General features: G+C 42.1%; 1 protein-coding gene and 1 pseudogene across 1 annotated transcript in view; one reads left to right on the top strand and one right to left on the bottom strand.

Annotated features, from left to right (window-relative positions):
- The window catches only part of LOC134396273 (zinc finger protein 208-like), a 32,700-nt gene extending 20,131 nt beyond the window's left edge, over positions 1-12,569 (bottom strand). The window contains exons 1-2 of the mRNA XM_063122694.1: positions 12,446-12,569; positions 7,524-9,772 (exon numbers count right to left, since the gene is read on the bottom strand). Of these exons, the coding sequence (XP_062978764.1) occupies positions 7,524-9,772; positions 12,446-12,479 (2,283 nt within the window). The 5' untranslated portion in view covers positions 12,480-12,569. The remainder of the gene's footprint in view (positions 1-7,523; positions 9,773-12,445) is intronic.
- Positions 1-13,923, top strand: part of LOC134396487 (zinc finger protein 850-like) — a 637,841-nt pseudogene that overhangs the window by 453,103 nt on the left and 170,815 nt on the right.

Raw genomic sequence — 13,923 nt, 5'->3', positions numbered from 1 at the left:
GAGAGAGAGAGAGAGAAAGAGAGATTGTTTGAGGCTGGAGGCTTTGGTTTGTCTGCAATGACTTAGAGTAAAACACAACACAGGCTGCACAGACAACCCAAAGACATCTATTGTAACTTAGCCCCATGGTGCTGGCATGAAACGCAGGGCATTAGGAAGAGGGTCTCAGAGTCGCATGTTCGTGCAGGAAGTAGACAGGAGCTCTAAGTCTGGATGTGTGAAGTGGTGCCAATGCACAAGCCTTGAGAAGCTAATGTATATAAGTGAGAAGTGTGAATGGGCAAAGTAGTGTTCCACAACACCCACTGCCACAACACCCACCCTAATGTTAGAGTAGAGAAACGTGTGACAATTATACACAAGCTTTTTTTTAAAAAAAATGTAATTGACAAAAGCCATCCGGCCGGCCAGTAACAAACCCTGTTAACAACAACAGCAGCTTGCAATGAGTGAAGATACAGTCAGAAAAGATATTTGAGGGAAGGTGAGAATGTAACACACAGAGTATAGCAAAAGTTTCAATTCAGCTTGTGATCTACAACAATTCCAAGATCCTTCTCATTTGTAGTACTGCTGAGCCAAGTATCCCCCATCTTGTAACTGTGCATTTTGTTTCTATTTCCTAAATGTAGAACTTGGCATTTATCCTCATCCTGTTGTTTTCAGCCCAGCACTCCAGCCTATCAAGATCACTTTGAAGTTTGTTTCTGTCTTCCAGGGTATTAGCTATCCCACCCAATTTTGTGTCATCTGCAAATTTGTTCAGCGTTCCCTGCACCTCCTCGTCTAACTCATTAATAAAAATGTTGAAGAGCACTGGGCCCAGGACTGAGCCCTGCGGCACCCCACTTGTTGCCTCTCTCCAGTTTGGGAAAGTTGCATTAATAAGTACTCTTTGAGTCCGATTCTGTAGCCAACTGTGAATCCACCTAATGGTTGTTCCAACTAGCCCACTTTTAGCTAGTTTGTTAATCAGAATGTCATGAGGTACATTGTTGAAAGCTTTGCTGAAGTCAAGATATATGACATCCACAGCATTCCCACAGTCCACAAGGGAGGTTACCCGATCAAAAAATGAGATCAAATTAGTCTTACAGGAATGTTTTACTATGATTTTATTAGATTGTAAGCCTATGCGGCAGGGTCTTGCTATTTACTGTTTTACTCTGTACAGCACTATGTACACTGATGGTGCTATATAAATAAATAATAATAATAATAATAATAATAATAATAATAATAATAGGGGTGTGCATGGACCCCCCGATCTGCTTCCCTTCAAGATTCACAACTTCCGGATAAGGTCCGCTCTGCCTATAGTCCGCTCTGCTCCGCTCCGCCTATAGTCCGCTCCGCTTCGCTGTGAAGCTCCGGATCTGGGTCGGAGCTCCGCTTCCCCCCCCCATAGACTTACATTGAAATACAAAAATGCCAATTACTTTTTTCCTGTTAATGGTAGAAACCTCAAACTTGGCACCATGATAGCTTATCCATGTATACACATGCATGCCAAGCCTCAAGCAAATCCAAGCCTACCCTGATTTTCGGGGGAATTTTTGAAAATCGGACACCCCATTTTCAGACATGGGATTTACTCTGACATTTTGACAGATAAAAACATTGAAGTGGGCACCCTCACAGATGCCATCTAGATCCACACTCATGGCAAGTTTCAAGCAAATCCCATCATCCCCTGATTTTTGGCAGAGGTTTAACCTTTTAACTCACCGCAATTCAAGTCCCATGCTAGAACGCTGTCAATTTTCACATTAGAAATGTCAAATTAGGTAGCAAGACACCTGATGCATGTATACATATGCATGCCAAGCCTCAAGCAAATCCAAGCCGCCCCTGATTTTGGGGGGATTTTTGAAAATCGGACACCCCAGTATCTCAGAGATTTTTAAAGCTGCAGACAGCTCAATGGGCTTTTTTCATGGCCATTTCAAAGGAAATCCCAATATGCCATGAATTGGGGAGTAGATAAACCTAAATATGGATCTTCTTCCACACTTGAAAAATTGATTTGGAACTTCAAAAAGTCTAAGTGAGCGCAGGAAGGACATATCCCCTGAGTCAAAGCAAGACACACACAAACCCACCACAGCAGCACCCAGGCGGAGGAGGGAAGGCAGCCAGGCAGCAGACATTTCTGGGGGCACAAGGAAGTGAGCCAAGGATTGTTTCAAAGCCAGTAATGCAAACCATCCCTGTGAGGCGGGCACAGAGAAGGACAGGCAGCACTGAGAGCAAGCATGCCAGAGGCTTGTGGGTTGAACCACAAAGCCCATCATGTAGTACAGCTCCCAGGCACCAGGCAGGCAGAGAGGCGGGCAGAGATGTACGACTATGCCAAAGATCCATGGGGAAGTCAGTCCCAGCAGATACCCCAGAACAACAGCACCCAGGCAGAGGTGGAAAGGTAGGCATGGAGCAGACATTTCTGGGGGCACAAGGAAGTGAGCCAAGGATTGTTTCAAAGCCAGTAATGCAAACCATCCCTGAGAGGCAGGAGCAGCACAGAGAGATGCCTTTTCTTTTGCATCCCATAACTAGGAGGCTAGGAGGATAAGAGTAAAGCTTTGTGATCCTTGCTTCAGAGTTAATTGACTGCATTGTGATCACAGCCATTATTAAACAACAAAATAATCACATTAATAATAGCAGTACTAATTATTATTATTATTTATTTTTTATTTTTTATTATTTATTTATTTATTTATTTATATAGCACCATCAATGTACATGGTGCTGTACAGAGTAAAACAGTAACAAAATCAAGTTTTAAAAGCTTTAGGAAAAAGAAAAGAAATATATTTATATAGCACCATTATTATTATTATTATTATTATTATTATTATTATTATTATTTATATAGCACCATCAATGTACATGGTGCTGTACAGAGTAAAACAGTAAATAGCAAGACCCTGCCGCATAGGCTTACATTCTATCTTACATCAATTAATACTAACAACAACAACAAGAAGAAGAAGAAGGAGTTGAACCACAATGAAAGCCTGCCTGACTTCACTGAAGAGGAAAAGCCAGGAGAGCTTGGGCTATGGGGTGTATAATGTAATAAATAAATAAATAAACAAAGGAGGGGTGGAATTGAAAGCAGCAGTGTTGCTGAATAAACAACAAGAAGAATTTTTTTGAAAAGGCTATGTCTGTCTTTTACCAGTAAGAGGAAAGTGGACGTGCCCAGGAGGAGAGGGAATTATGCCAATTTGACCGGCCCTAGGTAAGTACTAGTCTTTAAGAACTTCCTGACACTTCAACTCATGACAGGCATAGCTTCTCTACTGGTTTCTCTTTGGAGGGCTCTGATGACCCTCCAAGGACAGGACAGTGTGTGTGCACTGGGCACGTCCACATGCCCTAGGGGACCTCATCCCCTTGCACCACATCTATTCAGTTGTTCACCAAGGTTAGGGTGGATAGCAGTGCTTAGTATATGATTTCAGTTTGTGTTGGTGCATTTGGTGGGGCTACTGTTTAAAAAAACACTGGGAGAAGTCCGTTCAGAGCCAAAGAAAGAAAAGTTTCCCAGTATCCCAAGTTACTAAGTATCCCGTTTTGCTTATCCCCCCCCCTCCAACTTTGGGATTGGAGGATGCTTCATCAGGTGATCATGACTGGGAGTTGAATCTGCCTCTCAGCACTTCAAAAAGATACCTCTCCCGCTTTTTTTACCCTATTTTTAAAAAAAATATAGCAAGCAAACCACAGCACGCAAAGTGCTGAAAATAGGCTCAAAATGACCCCCACCCAAGACTCTCTAAGCACAGCAAGTTTCAAATAGTCAGCTTGAAAAACAAAAAAGTTATCCACTAATCTTAGCTTCTAGTAATCACTGCATTGTTTTCAAGGTGTTTACAGATTGAACTGAAGCTTCCGTTCGAGCTGGCAACTTAATTCGCATCAAAGAATTCACACAGGGGAGAAGCCATAAACATGCTCAGAGTATGGAAAGCAGTTCAATCACAGATTGTACCTTGCCTCAAACGATCCATTCAGGTGAGATGCGCCATGAATGCTTTGTATGTGGAAAGCACTTTTATCAAAGAATTCACACTGGAGAAAAGCTCCAGGACGTACTCTTGATTTTATTTTTGCTCCAAGTTGTGAGACAGGCAGTCTGAAGAGTAGGAGTCTGTGTGTCCAAGTAACCCCATTTTCATAAGAAGGCTTGTGTCCTTGAGTAGCCTTCCAGCGGAGCTGTTCTGGGTGGTCCGTGGGGTGTTCACATCCTCCCCCGGACAATGGGGCCCTGGCCCAGTCAAGGACCCACTGCGACCTTTTTGCATTGCACTTCGAGAACAAAATCACTTCTTTCTGCAGCGGGCTTGACACTGTTGTTAGCACAGCTCCAGCTGAGGTGTTCCATGCCCCCATCTGCCCAGTTTTGTGGGATCAGTTCCAGTTGTTGTGTACTGAAGATGGGGACAAGGTGCTTGCAGCAATACAGCCAACCACTTGCCCTCACAATTCCTGTCCCTCCTTGCTAATAAAAGCTAGCCGAGGGGGTGTGGCTGGGTGGGTTACCTAGATCCTTTTCAATTGGGCTCTAGGCCTGGTTCTGGAATGGAACTGCTCTGGTTGCCCTGTGGGATGACCTTTGCTGGGAGAGGGACAAGGGGATTGTACAAAGTCACAAATGACTTGGGATCAGGATACCTGAGAGAGCGTCTTCTCCCCTATGAACCTGCCCTGTCACTGTGGTCATGTGAGGAGATGATCCTGGCGGTTCCACATGCTCAGTATGCAGAGTTTCAATCGCAATGTGGATCTTTAAAGCATATCAAAACATCCACAAAGGCGAGAAGACCTAGGATGCGGAAAGGGCTTTGCTTGCAGGACACATCTGAAGTTGCCTCATAGAATTCAAACTGGGGAGAAGCCCTATAAAGGCTCAGAGCATGGAAAGAACTGTGCTCAGAGCGCACATCTTAAGTGACAGCAAAGAATTCACACAGGGGAGAAGCCCTATAAATGCTTAGACAGTGGAAGTAGCTGCAGCCAGAGCTGCAAACTTAGATTTCATCAAAGCACTCACACAGGGGAGTGTAACTTGGGTCCTTTTTAACCTCAGAACCTACACCAAATGGGTCCGAAAAACCCCAGGGGGTAACCAGTGCTAAGCCAAACAGACAAACATTTAATCCCAGCCAACAAGCATCACCACAGACATGATTGTAAATAAGAATCTGTTTATTGTAAAAATTGCAAAATTAAACAAATTGGCATGGTGGTTATAGAAGTATAGAATCTCTCTTTCTGTGGTTACAAGAAAAGAGAATGAAATGTAAATACAAGATTGAGTACAAGAATTGCAAAAGCAGGTATTACAAATTTAGCTGATAAGATAATGGCTTGAGCGTCTAGCATTGTTATGACTCCTCCTTATCCGCTTCTATTTACTCTTTGTGGTCTAAAGCTAAATTATACTAAACTATACCTTGCGCTATACTAAAACTTTGTAGATAACCCTCCCTACTCTATGCTGAAGTTCCTCTAGGCGTGTGAAGAATAAAAGCAGAAGTCAGAGATCTTCTAAGACTTGGAAATAATTTCAAGTTCCAGCTTCAGAAAATAAATCCAAGTCTTAGAGGCTAATGGTACTCGAAGTCCCAACTTTCAGGAAAATACTCCGAGTCTCAAAGTCTAACATTGTAAAGAGATCCATAATTACCCAGCTCCGTCAAGTCCCAGTCCGAGGTGAAGTTGAAGCGAAAAATAAAAAAATTCTGTCTTACAGCTCTGTTACCTGTGCTTTTATACACTTGTTCTGGCTCAAAGTTGGGGGTCAATGAGTGATGAGACCACCATCTCCCAATCACAATTGGCATGAATACATGATTAGACCACCCATTCACCAATCAGAAGTTAGGTGTCTCCGCCTCCCCAATATCTCACGTGTTATACTCGTGGGGTCCTAGAAAATGTGGCTGCCATCTGGGTGACTTATCTGGATTGGAGTAGAAGACCTCTTCTTTGAGCTTGTGTCATATCCCTGGTGCCCCATTGCTCAGTATTGTCACTTCCCACGCCCAACTTGGAGTTAGGACATTTCTTATCAGCAGGTGCTACACCACAAGATTTCAAAACAATTTCCCCTCCAAGTGGCTGTCGGTGCATGCTCAGCTTTCTGCCAGCACTTTGGCCTTGAGCGTACTCTAAGAAGCCGCATGTAAACGTCCACTGTGGAGGGTTTCCCCCACCCCTTTCTTCAAAGACAGTCCTGCACAACTTAGCAAGAGTCTTAGTTAATGATATAACATTGATGAGCATAGAATCAAACATCAAGGTCTTAATGTCCATGGCTCAGGGGTCTGGAATATACTTCTGGGGCTATTTCAGATATGAGTCTGGGGTCTTTTTAGGGGGTCTTCTTGTGAATCTCCAGCAAACCCTCACTCAAGCCACCCCATTCCAGATCAGATAATATTTCACTTGAAGAAGTAGGTTCTTCTTGCAACATAATTTAACCCTTTTAGCACCAGATTAACAGGGAGAAGCCCACTATTATTATTATTATTATTATTAGTAGTAGTAGTAGTAGTAGTAGTAGTAGTATCCCGCCTTTTGTCCAATACTGGGCCTCAAGGCGGTCTTAAAAAGTTTAAAACATACATTGTAAAACATAAGAAAAGAAATGTTAAAACACATTTAAAATACACCACAAAATAATCAGCCATTAACAAAGATGGAGGACCAAATTACTCTCCAGAGGCCTGCTGGAACAAACCAGTTTTAGCCTGCTTCTGAAAGCCCATCAAGGAGGGAGCCAGTCTGGCTTCCCCAGGAAGAGAGTTCCAAAGCACTGGAGCAGCCACCGAGAAGAATGTAGAAAATTCTCCAAGAATGTAGAAAGATGCTTAAATTCACATTTTCATCAGCAAGCAAGGGGTGCTACTCAAAAACCCCTAGGAAGTGGAAGAAGCAACAGTTAGGCCTTAAGGAGTGTTTAGTAGCCATTCAAATGATGTTGGTGCCAAAAGCATTTATTTCTATTTCAAACATTGCCGGTTTGGATCACTGAAAGCCCACCACAACATTCGCAGAAACAATTAAAATTAGCAATATGAGAAGGGTGGGTGGGGAATCCCTGGACTTGGCATGCTGTTATGAGACCAACCAACCCCACCATAGAAATCCCTTGATGGAAGATGGAGGGAATAATTTTTTTTGATTGGGTAACCTCCCTTGTGGACTGTGGAAATGCTGTGGATGTCATATCTCTTCCTGACTGTTAGAGCAGTACGACAATGGAATCAGTTGCCTGGTGAAGTTGTAGGCTCTCCCACACTAGAGGCCTTCAAGAGGCAGCTGGACAATCATCTATCAGGTATGTTTTAGGGTGGATTCCTGCATTGAGCAGGGGGGTTGGACTCGATGGCCTTGTAGGCCCCTTCCAACTCTAACATTCTACGATGCTAAAAATGCTACACTAAGCATTTATTGGGCTTCTCCCCAGTGTGAATTCTTTGATGCCTCTTAAGGTTTCTGAGGCAAACAAAGCTCTTTCCACACTCTACGCATTTATAGGGCTTCTCCCCGGTGTGAATGCGTTGATGCTGCTTAAGCTGTGTGCTCTGAGCAAAGGTCTTCCCACACTCAAAGCATTTATAGGGCTTCTCCCCAGTGTGAATTCGTTGATGTATATTAAGGTATGTGCTCCAAGAAAAGGTCTTCCCGCACTCAAAGCATTTATAGGGCTTCTCCCCGGTGTGAATTCTTTGATGCCGCTTAAGGTTTGAGCTCTGAACAAAGCTCTTCCCGCATTCTAAGCATTTATAGGGCTTCTCCCCACTGTGAATTCCTTGATGCCGCTTAAAGCTCGCGGTTTGAGTAAAGCTCTTCCCGCATTCTAAACATTTATAGGGCTTCCCCCCAGTGTGAATTCTTTGATGCTGCTTAAGGTGTGAGCTCAGAGCAAAGGTCTTCCCGCACTCAAAGCATTTATAGGGCTTCTCCCCAGTGTGAATTCCTTGATGCTGCTTAAGGTCTGTGCTCTGAGCAAAGCTCTTCCCGCATTCTAAGCATTTATAGGGCTTCTCCCCAGTGTGAATTCTCTGATGCCACTTAAGTTTTGTGCTCAGAACAAAGCTCTTCCCGCATTCTAAGCATTTATAGGGCTTCTCCCAAGTATGAATTCCTTGATGCAGTTTAAGGCTTGTGCTGTGAGCAAAGCTCTTCCCGCATTCTAAGCATTTATAGGGCTTCTCCCCAGTGTGAATTACCTGATGCTGCTTAAGGTGTTTGTTCAGAGCAAAGGTCTTTCCACACTCAAAGCATTTATAGGGCTTCTCCCCAGTGTGAATTCTTTGATGCCGCTTAAGGTCTGTGCTCTGAGCAAAGCTCTTCCCGCATTCTAAGCATTTATAGGGCTTCTCCCCAGTGTGAATTACCTGATGCTGCTTAAGGTGTTTGTTCAGAGCAAAGGTCTTTCCACAGTCAAAGCATTTATAGGGCTTCTCCCCAGTGTGAATTCTTTGATGCCGCTTAAGGTCTGTGCTCTGAGCAAAGCTCTTCCCGCATTCTAAGCATTTATAGGGCTTCTCCCCAGTGTGAATTACCTGATGCTGCTTAAGGTGTTTGTTCAGAGCAAAGGTCTTCCCACACTCAAAGCATTTATAGGGCTTCTCCCTAGTGTGAATTCTTTGATGCCGCTTAAGGTCTGTGCTCTGAGCAAAGCTCTTCCTGCATTCTAAGCATTTATAGGGCTTCTCCCCACTGTGAATTCCTTGATGCCGCTTAAAGCTCGCGGTTTGAGTAAAGCTCTTCCCGCATTCTAAACATTTATAGGGCTTCTCCCCAGTGTGAATTCTTTGATGCTGCTTAAGGTGTGAGCTCAGAGCAAAGGTCTTCCCGCATTCTAAGCAATTATAGGGCTTCTCCCCAGTGTGAATTCTTTGATGCAGCTTAAGCTGTGTGCTGTGAGCAAAGGTCTTCCCGCACTCTAAGCATTTATAGGGCTTCTCCCCAGTGTGAATTCTTTGATGCAGCTTAAGCTGTGTGCTGTGAGCAAAGGTCTTCCCGCACTCTAAGCAGTTATAGGGCTTCTCGCCAATGTGAATTCTTTGATGCAGCTTAAGGTTTGTGCTGTGAGCAAACGTGTTCCCGCACTCTAAACATTTATAGGGCTTCTCCCCAGTGTGAATTCCTTGATGCCGCTTAAGGTGTTTGTTCAGAGCAAAGGTCTTTCCGCACTCAAAGCATTTATAGGGCTTCTCCCCAGTGTGAATTCTTTGATGCCGCTTAAGGTCTGTGCTCTGAGCAAAGCTCTTCCCGCATTCTAAGCATTTATAGGGCTTCTCCCCAGTGTGAATTACCTGATGCTGCTTAAGGTGTTTGTTCAGAGCAAAGGTCTTTCCACACTCAAAGCATTTATAGGGCTTCTCCCCAGTGTGAATTCTTTGATGCAGTTTATGGCTTATGCTGCGAGCAAAGCTCTTCCCGCATTCTAAGCATTTATAGGGCTTCTCCCCAGTGTGAATTCTTTGATGCAAGTTAAGTTGTGAGTTGAAAGTGAATTGTTTTTCACACACTAAGCATTGAAACCTTTGATATTTGTTAGAATGAATCTTCTGAGTTTTACTCTGTTCCTTCCCTTTGCGAATGTTCTTTTTACTTGGTGCTTCTAGTATTGGAGTTTCACAGACGTCTGATCTTTCAAAAGAAATAGATTTGTTTTCCCTCTTCTCTTCAGTTTCAATTTTCCTTCTCTGGTGTGGGCCATTTTTCTTGTTCTCCCTGTGATCACCTGCAAGTATAAACACAGAAATCATCTTGAAATCTTGGAACAAAACAAATGGTTGCTGATTTGGTTCACAGGATTAAAAAAAAATCGTTGGTGAGGCAGATCCTTCTAAACACATTAAATATCCCGATGATCAATAGAACTGAGAACTAGACTGCCATACAATGCTTTCATTTATATGGAATAACTCATATAAAGTAGTTGAGAGAATAAATGAACAACATAAAGTACAGTAAAAATAAAATACACTTAAAATCTGCCATTTTCTCCAAGCTGATCATATAACAGGGAACTAGAAAGTGGGAATTCAACCCTAATGGTTATTTTTAATGTCTAGTTATATCTTAAAATGAAAAGCAAGCTGTCCCGAGCTGTCTTCTGAAAAGGCTTAACTCTCCTCTCCTCCATGGAGACCATGAAGATAATATCTGTAACATCTTCAATATTATGCAGATGCAATTATAGCAGCAAAGTAAGATTGGAGGAAGAGATTAAGAAAATGGAGAAAGATTATTGGCAACATAAAAATAAATATAAATTAATAGAAATACAAGCAAAGAAAAAACAATTAGAAAATTTAAATTTAGAGGAGGTTCAAAAGAATTTAATATATATGAAAAGGGAGTATTTCGAAAACAGTAACAGGAATTCTAGAGTGCTTGCCAGGCTCACACAAAAAGAAAAAGCCAGGAATGGGATAGGGATTTTGAAGGATAAACAAGGGAAGTATTGTCATACAATGAAGGATAAAGTAAAGATTTTTCAGGAGTTTTATCAAGAATTGTATAAGGGAAAGGATATTCAAAAACAAAAGTTGGAAGCTTATATAGAAAAATATATAAAGAAGAGAATAAAAATAGAGCATAAAGAGTTAATGGAAAAGGTAATAACTCAAGGAGAAGTAGAAGAAGTAATTGAGAATTTGAAGCCGGGTAAATCACCGGGGGTAGATGGTTTAGGACCAGAATATTATAAGGTTTTTAAAGGAATTTTAATACCAAAATTAAATTTGTATAATTCCATATTGGAAGGGGATAGAACGCCAGAATCATGGGAACATTCATTAATAATTTTAATACCAAAACCAGATAAAGATTTGACTGTCCCTGATTCATATAGACCTATTTCATTAATAAACCAGGATGCTAAGCTTTTTTCAACTATTTTAGCAAGGCGGTTGAATAAATTTATAGAGGAATACATAGGGGAGGACCAATGTGGATTTGTGGCAGGTAGACAGATGTCTAATTTAGTGGGAAGAGTATTAAATGCAATACAGGTGATAAATAAGTCTAGGGTTAAAGCGGGAATTCTGGCATTGGATATTTTTAAGGCTTTTGATTGTTTGAGCTGGCAAGCTTTAAAGATGGTTTTAAATAAAATGGGGTTTGGAAATAAATTTAAAGCGATAATAGAACAGTTATACTCTCAAAATACAGCCGTAGTGGTAGTGAATGATGGTGTGACAGATAAGATACGACTAGCCAGAGGGACAAGGCAAGGTTGTCCGCTCTCACCAGTCCTATTTGTAATGGTAAAGTGGGTAAGAGATAATGGAGATTGTAGAGAATTAACAAAGTTTGAGGAACTAATAGTTAAGAAAGATAATGAAAGGGAGAAAAGAACAGTGTTAAAAGGGTTGATGAGTGAAATATATAGAATATTGGTGGAGAAAGGGACGGTGGATAATTTGGGTAAAATGGTTTGGAAGACAGATTTGAAGGTACAAATAGGACAACAGGGTTGGGAGGGATTATGGAAACAAAGAGCGTTGAGAAATATGTCAGTAAGAATAAAAGAGAATTATTTTAAAATTGTATGGAGGTGGTACCTAACTCCGGTTAGATTGAATAAGATAAACAATCAGCAATCAGAAAATTGTTGGAGAGGTTGTGGGGTTAAAGGAACGTATTTGCATATGTGGTGGGAATGTAACTATGTTCAGAAATTGTGGAAGATGGTGTTTTTGGAGATTGAAGAAATTGTGGAAATGAAGATAGAACGAACACCAAAAGTTGCATTGCTGTCACTATTTGAAGAAGATTTTAAATGTAAAAAGGAAATTAAGGAACTGATAACGAATTTGTTGACTGCAGCAAGATTGATTGTAGCTGGGAACTGGAAGATTCAAGGGGAATATTCTATTGAAGAATGGTATAAAGAAGTATGGGATATAGCTATTAATGATAAATTAACAAGTAATATTAAAGTGAGAAGAGGTATAGCTAAAGCAAATGATTTTGAAGGAATTTGGAAACAGTTCCTAATATTTGTGTTTTCTAAAGGAAGTGGGAAACCACCAGCGGAAGAAAGCATGAGATTTTGGAATCAGGAATGAGATCCCGAGGTGGGGGGTGCACTCCTATGTTAATCTTGATTATGTTATTAAGATAAGATATTATGTATTCAATATTCAACATTATGTAGTATGTTGTTGTTGTTGTTTTTTATGTGAAATGTAAATGTGTATGTTTAAGTAATGTAGAAAAATAAAAATATATATATATTTAAAAAAAAGTCCATCAATGGGCTTTTCTCAATGTTTTGTCAGGTCTTCGGAGTCAATGACAGTTGTATTCTGCACTGACACAAAGAAAGAAGAGCTGAAATGCCACCTTCCAGGATCTGGCAAGAAGGCAGAGAGGGAGCCTTACCCAGAGGAATCCCATTCCTTACCCAGAGAGGCCAAGATCCCACGATTCTCCTCCATGACTTCTTTGTGCAGAGTCCTCTGGCCTGGATCCAGCAGAGCCCACTCCTCCTCCAAGAAATGCACGGCCACCTCCTCAAAGGTCACCAGACCCTGAAAGAAGAAGAAGAAGAAATGATGTTCTCTTTAAGCATTATGTAGCAATCCATGAAGACAAGGATGGTGAGGTCCTCTTTCTGAATGCCAAAGCATTGTGAGTGACATTCAAGGCCTTCCTAGCAGCCAACTTGGAGAAGAGCAAAGGCTAAAGGGGCAGGTTCTTACAGGACCAAAGAGATGTGCAGGAGACGGAGGCCCCCAGGACTCCCCTACCTGCCCAGGCTGTGCAGAAACCGCTTCCACTCCACCACCAAGCGAACGAGGCCCTGAAGGACCCCCCAGGATCAGTTCACTTCCGCTGCAGGTTATTTTGCTCCCTGTGAGGAAGGTAAAGAAGGTGGGAAGGTGAGAAGGTAAGTTAACATTCTTAACTATTCCCATTTTCATTGTTTATTTTCAGTGTTAATTTATTGCATTTGTTTACCGTAGCATAGCCGAAGCACTTAGAAACAACATCCAAATATTTAGAAATGCAAAAACATACAATATACACATACATATAAAACTACTATAACAAGTTTTAAAACTGTGAACAGACCCAGGTTAATTAATTACATATTGCTAATTACATATTGCTTGACCTGGCACTGAAAAGAGAACACTGTCGGTGCCACGTGAACCACATTGGGGAGATTGTTCCACACTTGGGGGGCCACCACAGAGAAGGCCTCTCCCTTGTTGTCATCCTCCGATCTTCCCTCTGAGTAGGTGCCTGGAGGAGGACCTTAGTTGTTGAGTGTGTAAAACCCACTCTGGGAAGCCGGCCAGAGTGGGTCTGATACGCTCAAACCACAAAATACTAAACAAAATTTCCTTTTTGAGTATCTAGTGAAAAGGGGTCTCTCTCCCCTAGCAAAATCAGGCTCAAGGAGAACAATAAGACAGTTCATGCACTTCAGGTGTAATTGAGAGAGGGAGATCATGGGGAAACACGTCCACTAATCCTTACCCAGTGAGGAGGGTCCTCCGTCCCCCTCTGCTTCAGGAAAATATGTGGGTGCTCTGGCCAACATCCTCTGAACCTGGAGCAGGAGGGAGGATTTCAGGAAGAGAAGAGGGATTAGAGAAGGAAAGAAACGGCTCAGGTCAAGGCCAAGGGCAGCGTTTCCCAAATGCTTTACCTTTCTGGTCTCATTCTAAAGTTTATCTACCATCCAAGCCACACAGCACAGGAACTTGTGTCTTTGTCAGGGGGCTAAGAGTTCAACCCTGATGTCCAGCATTTTCCACTGTAAACGCAGCAGTTTGGCATCTACAAATGCTACTCCTGTTCTGTTGGGAGGACTCTGACACTTGTTGAAGTAGGATCCCCTCCTTCCCCAGAACTTCACAAACCCATTCATTT

Source organism: Elgaria multicarinata, chromosome 3 (assembly GCF_023053635.1).
Source record: "Elgaria multicarinata webbii isolate HBS135686 ecotype San Diego chromosome 3, rElgMul1.1.pri, whole genome shotgun sequence".
Lineage (NCBI taxonomy): Eukaryota > Metazoa > Chordata > Lepidosauria > Squamata > Anguidae > Elgaria > Elgaria multicarinata.
This window is presented reverse-complemented; position numbering and strand designations above follow the sequence as displayed.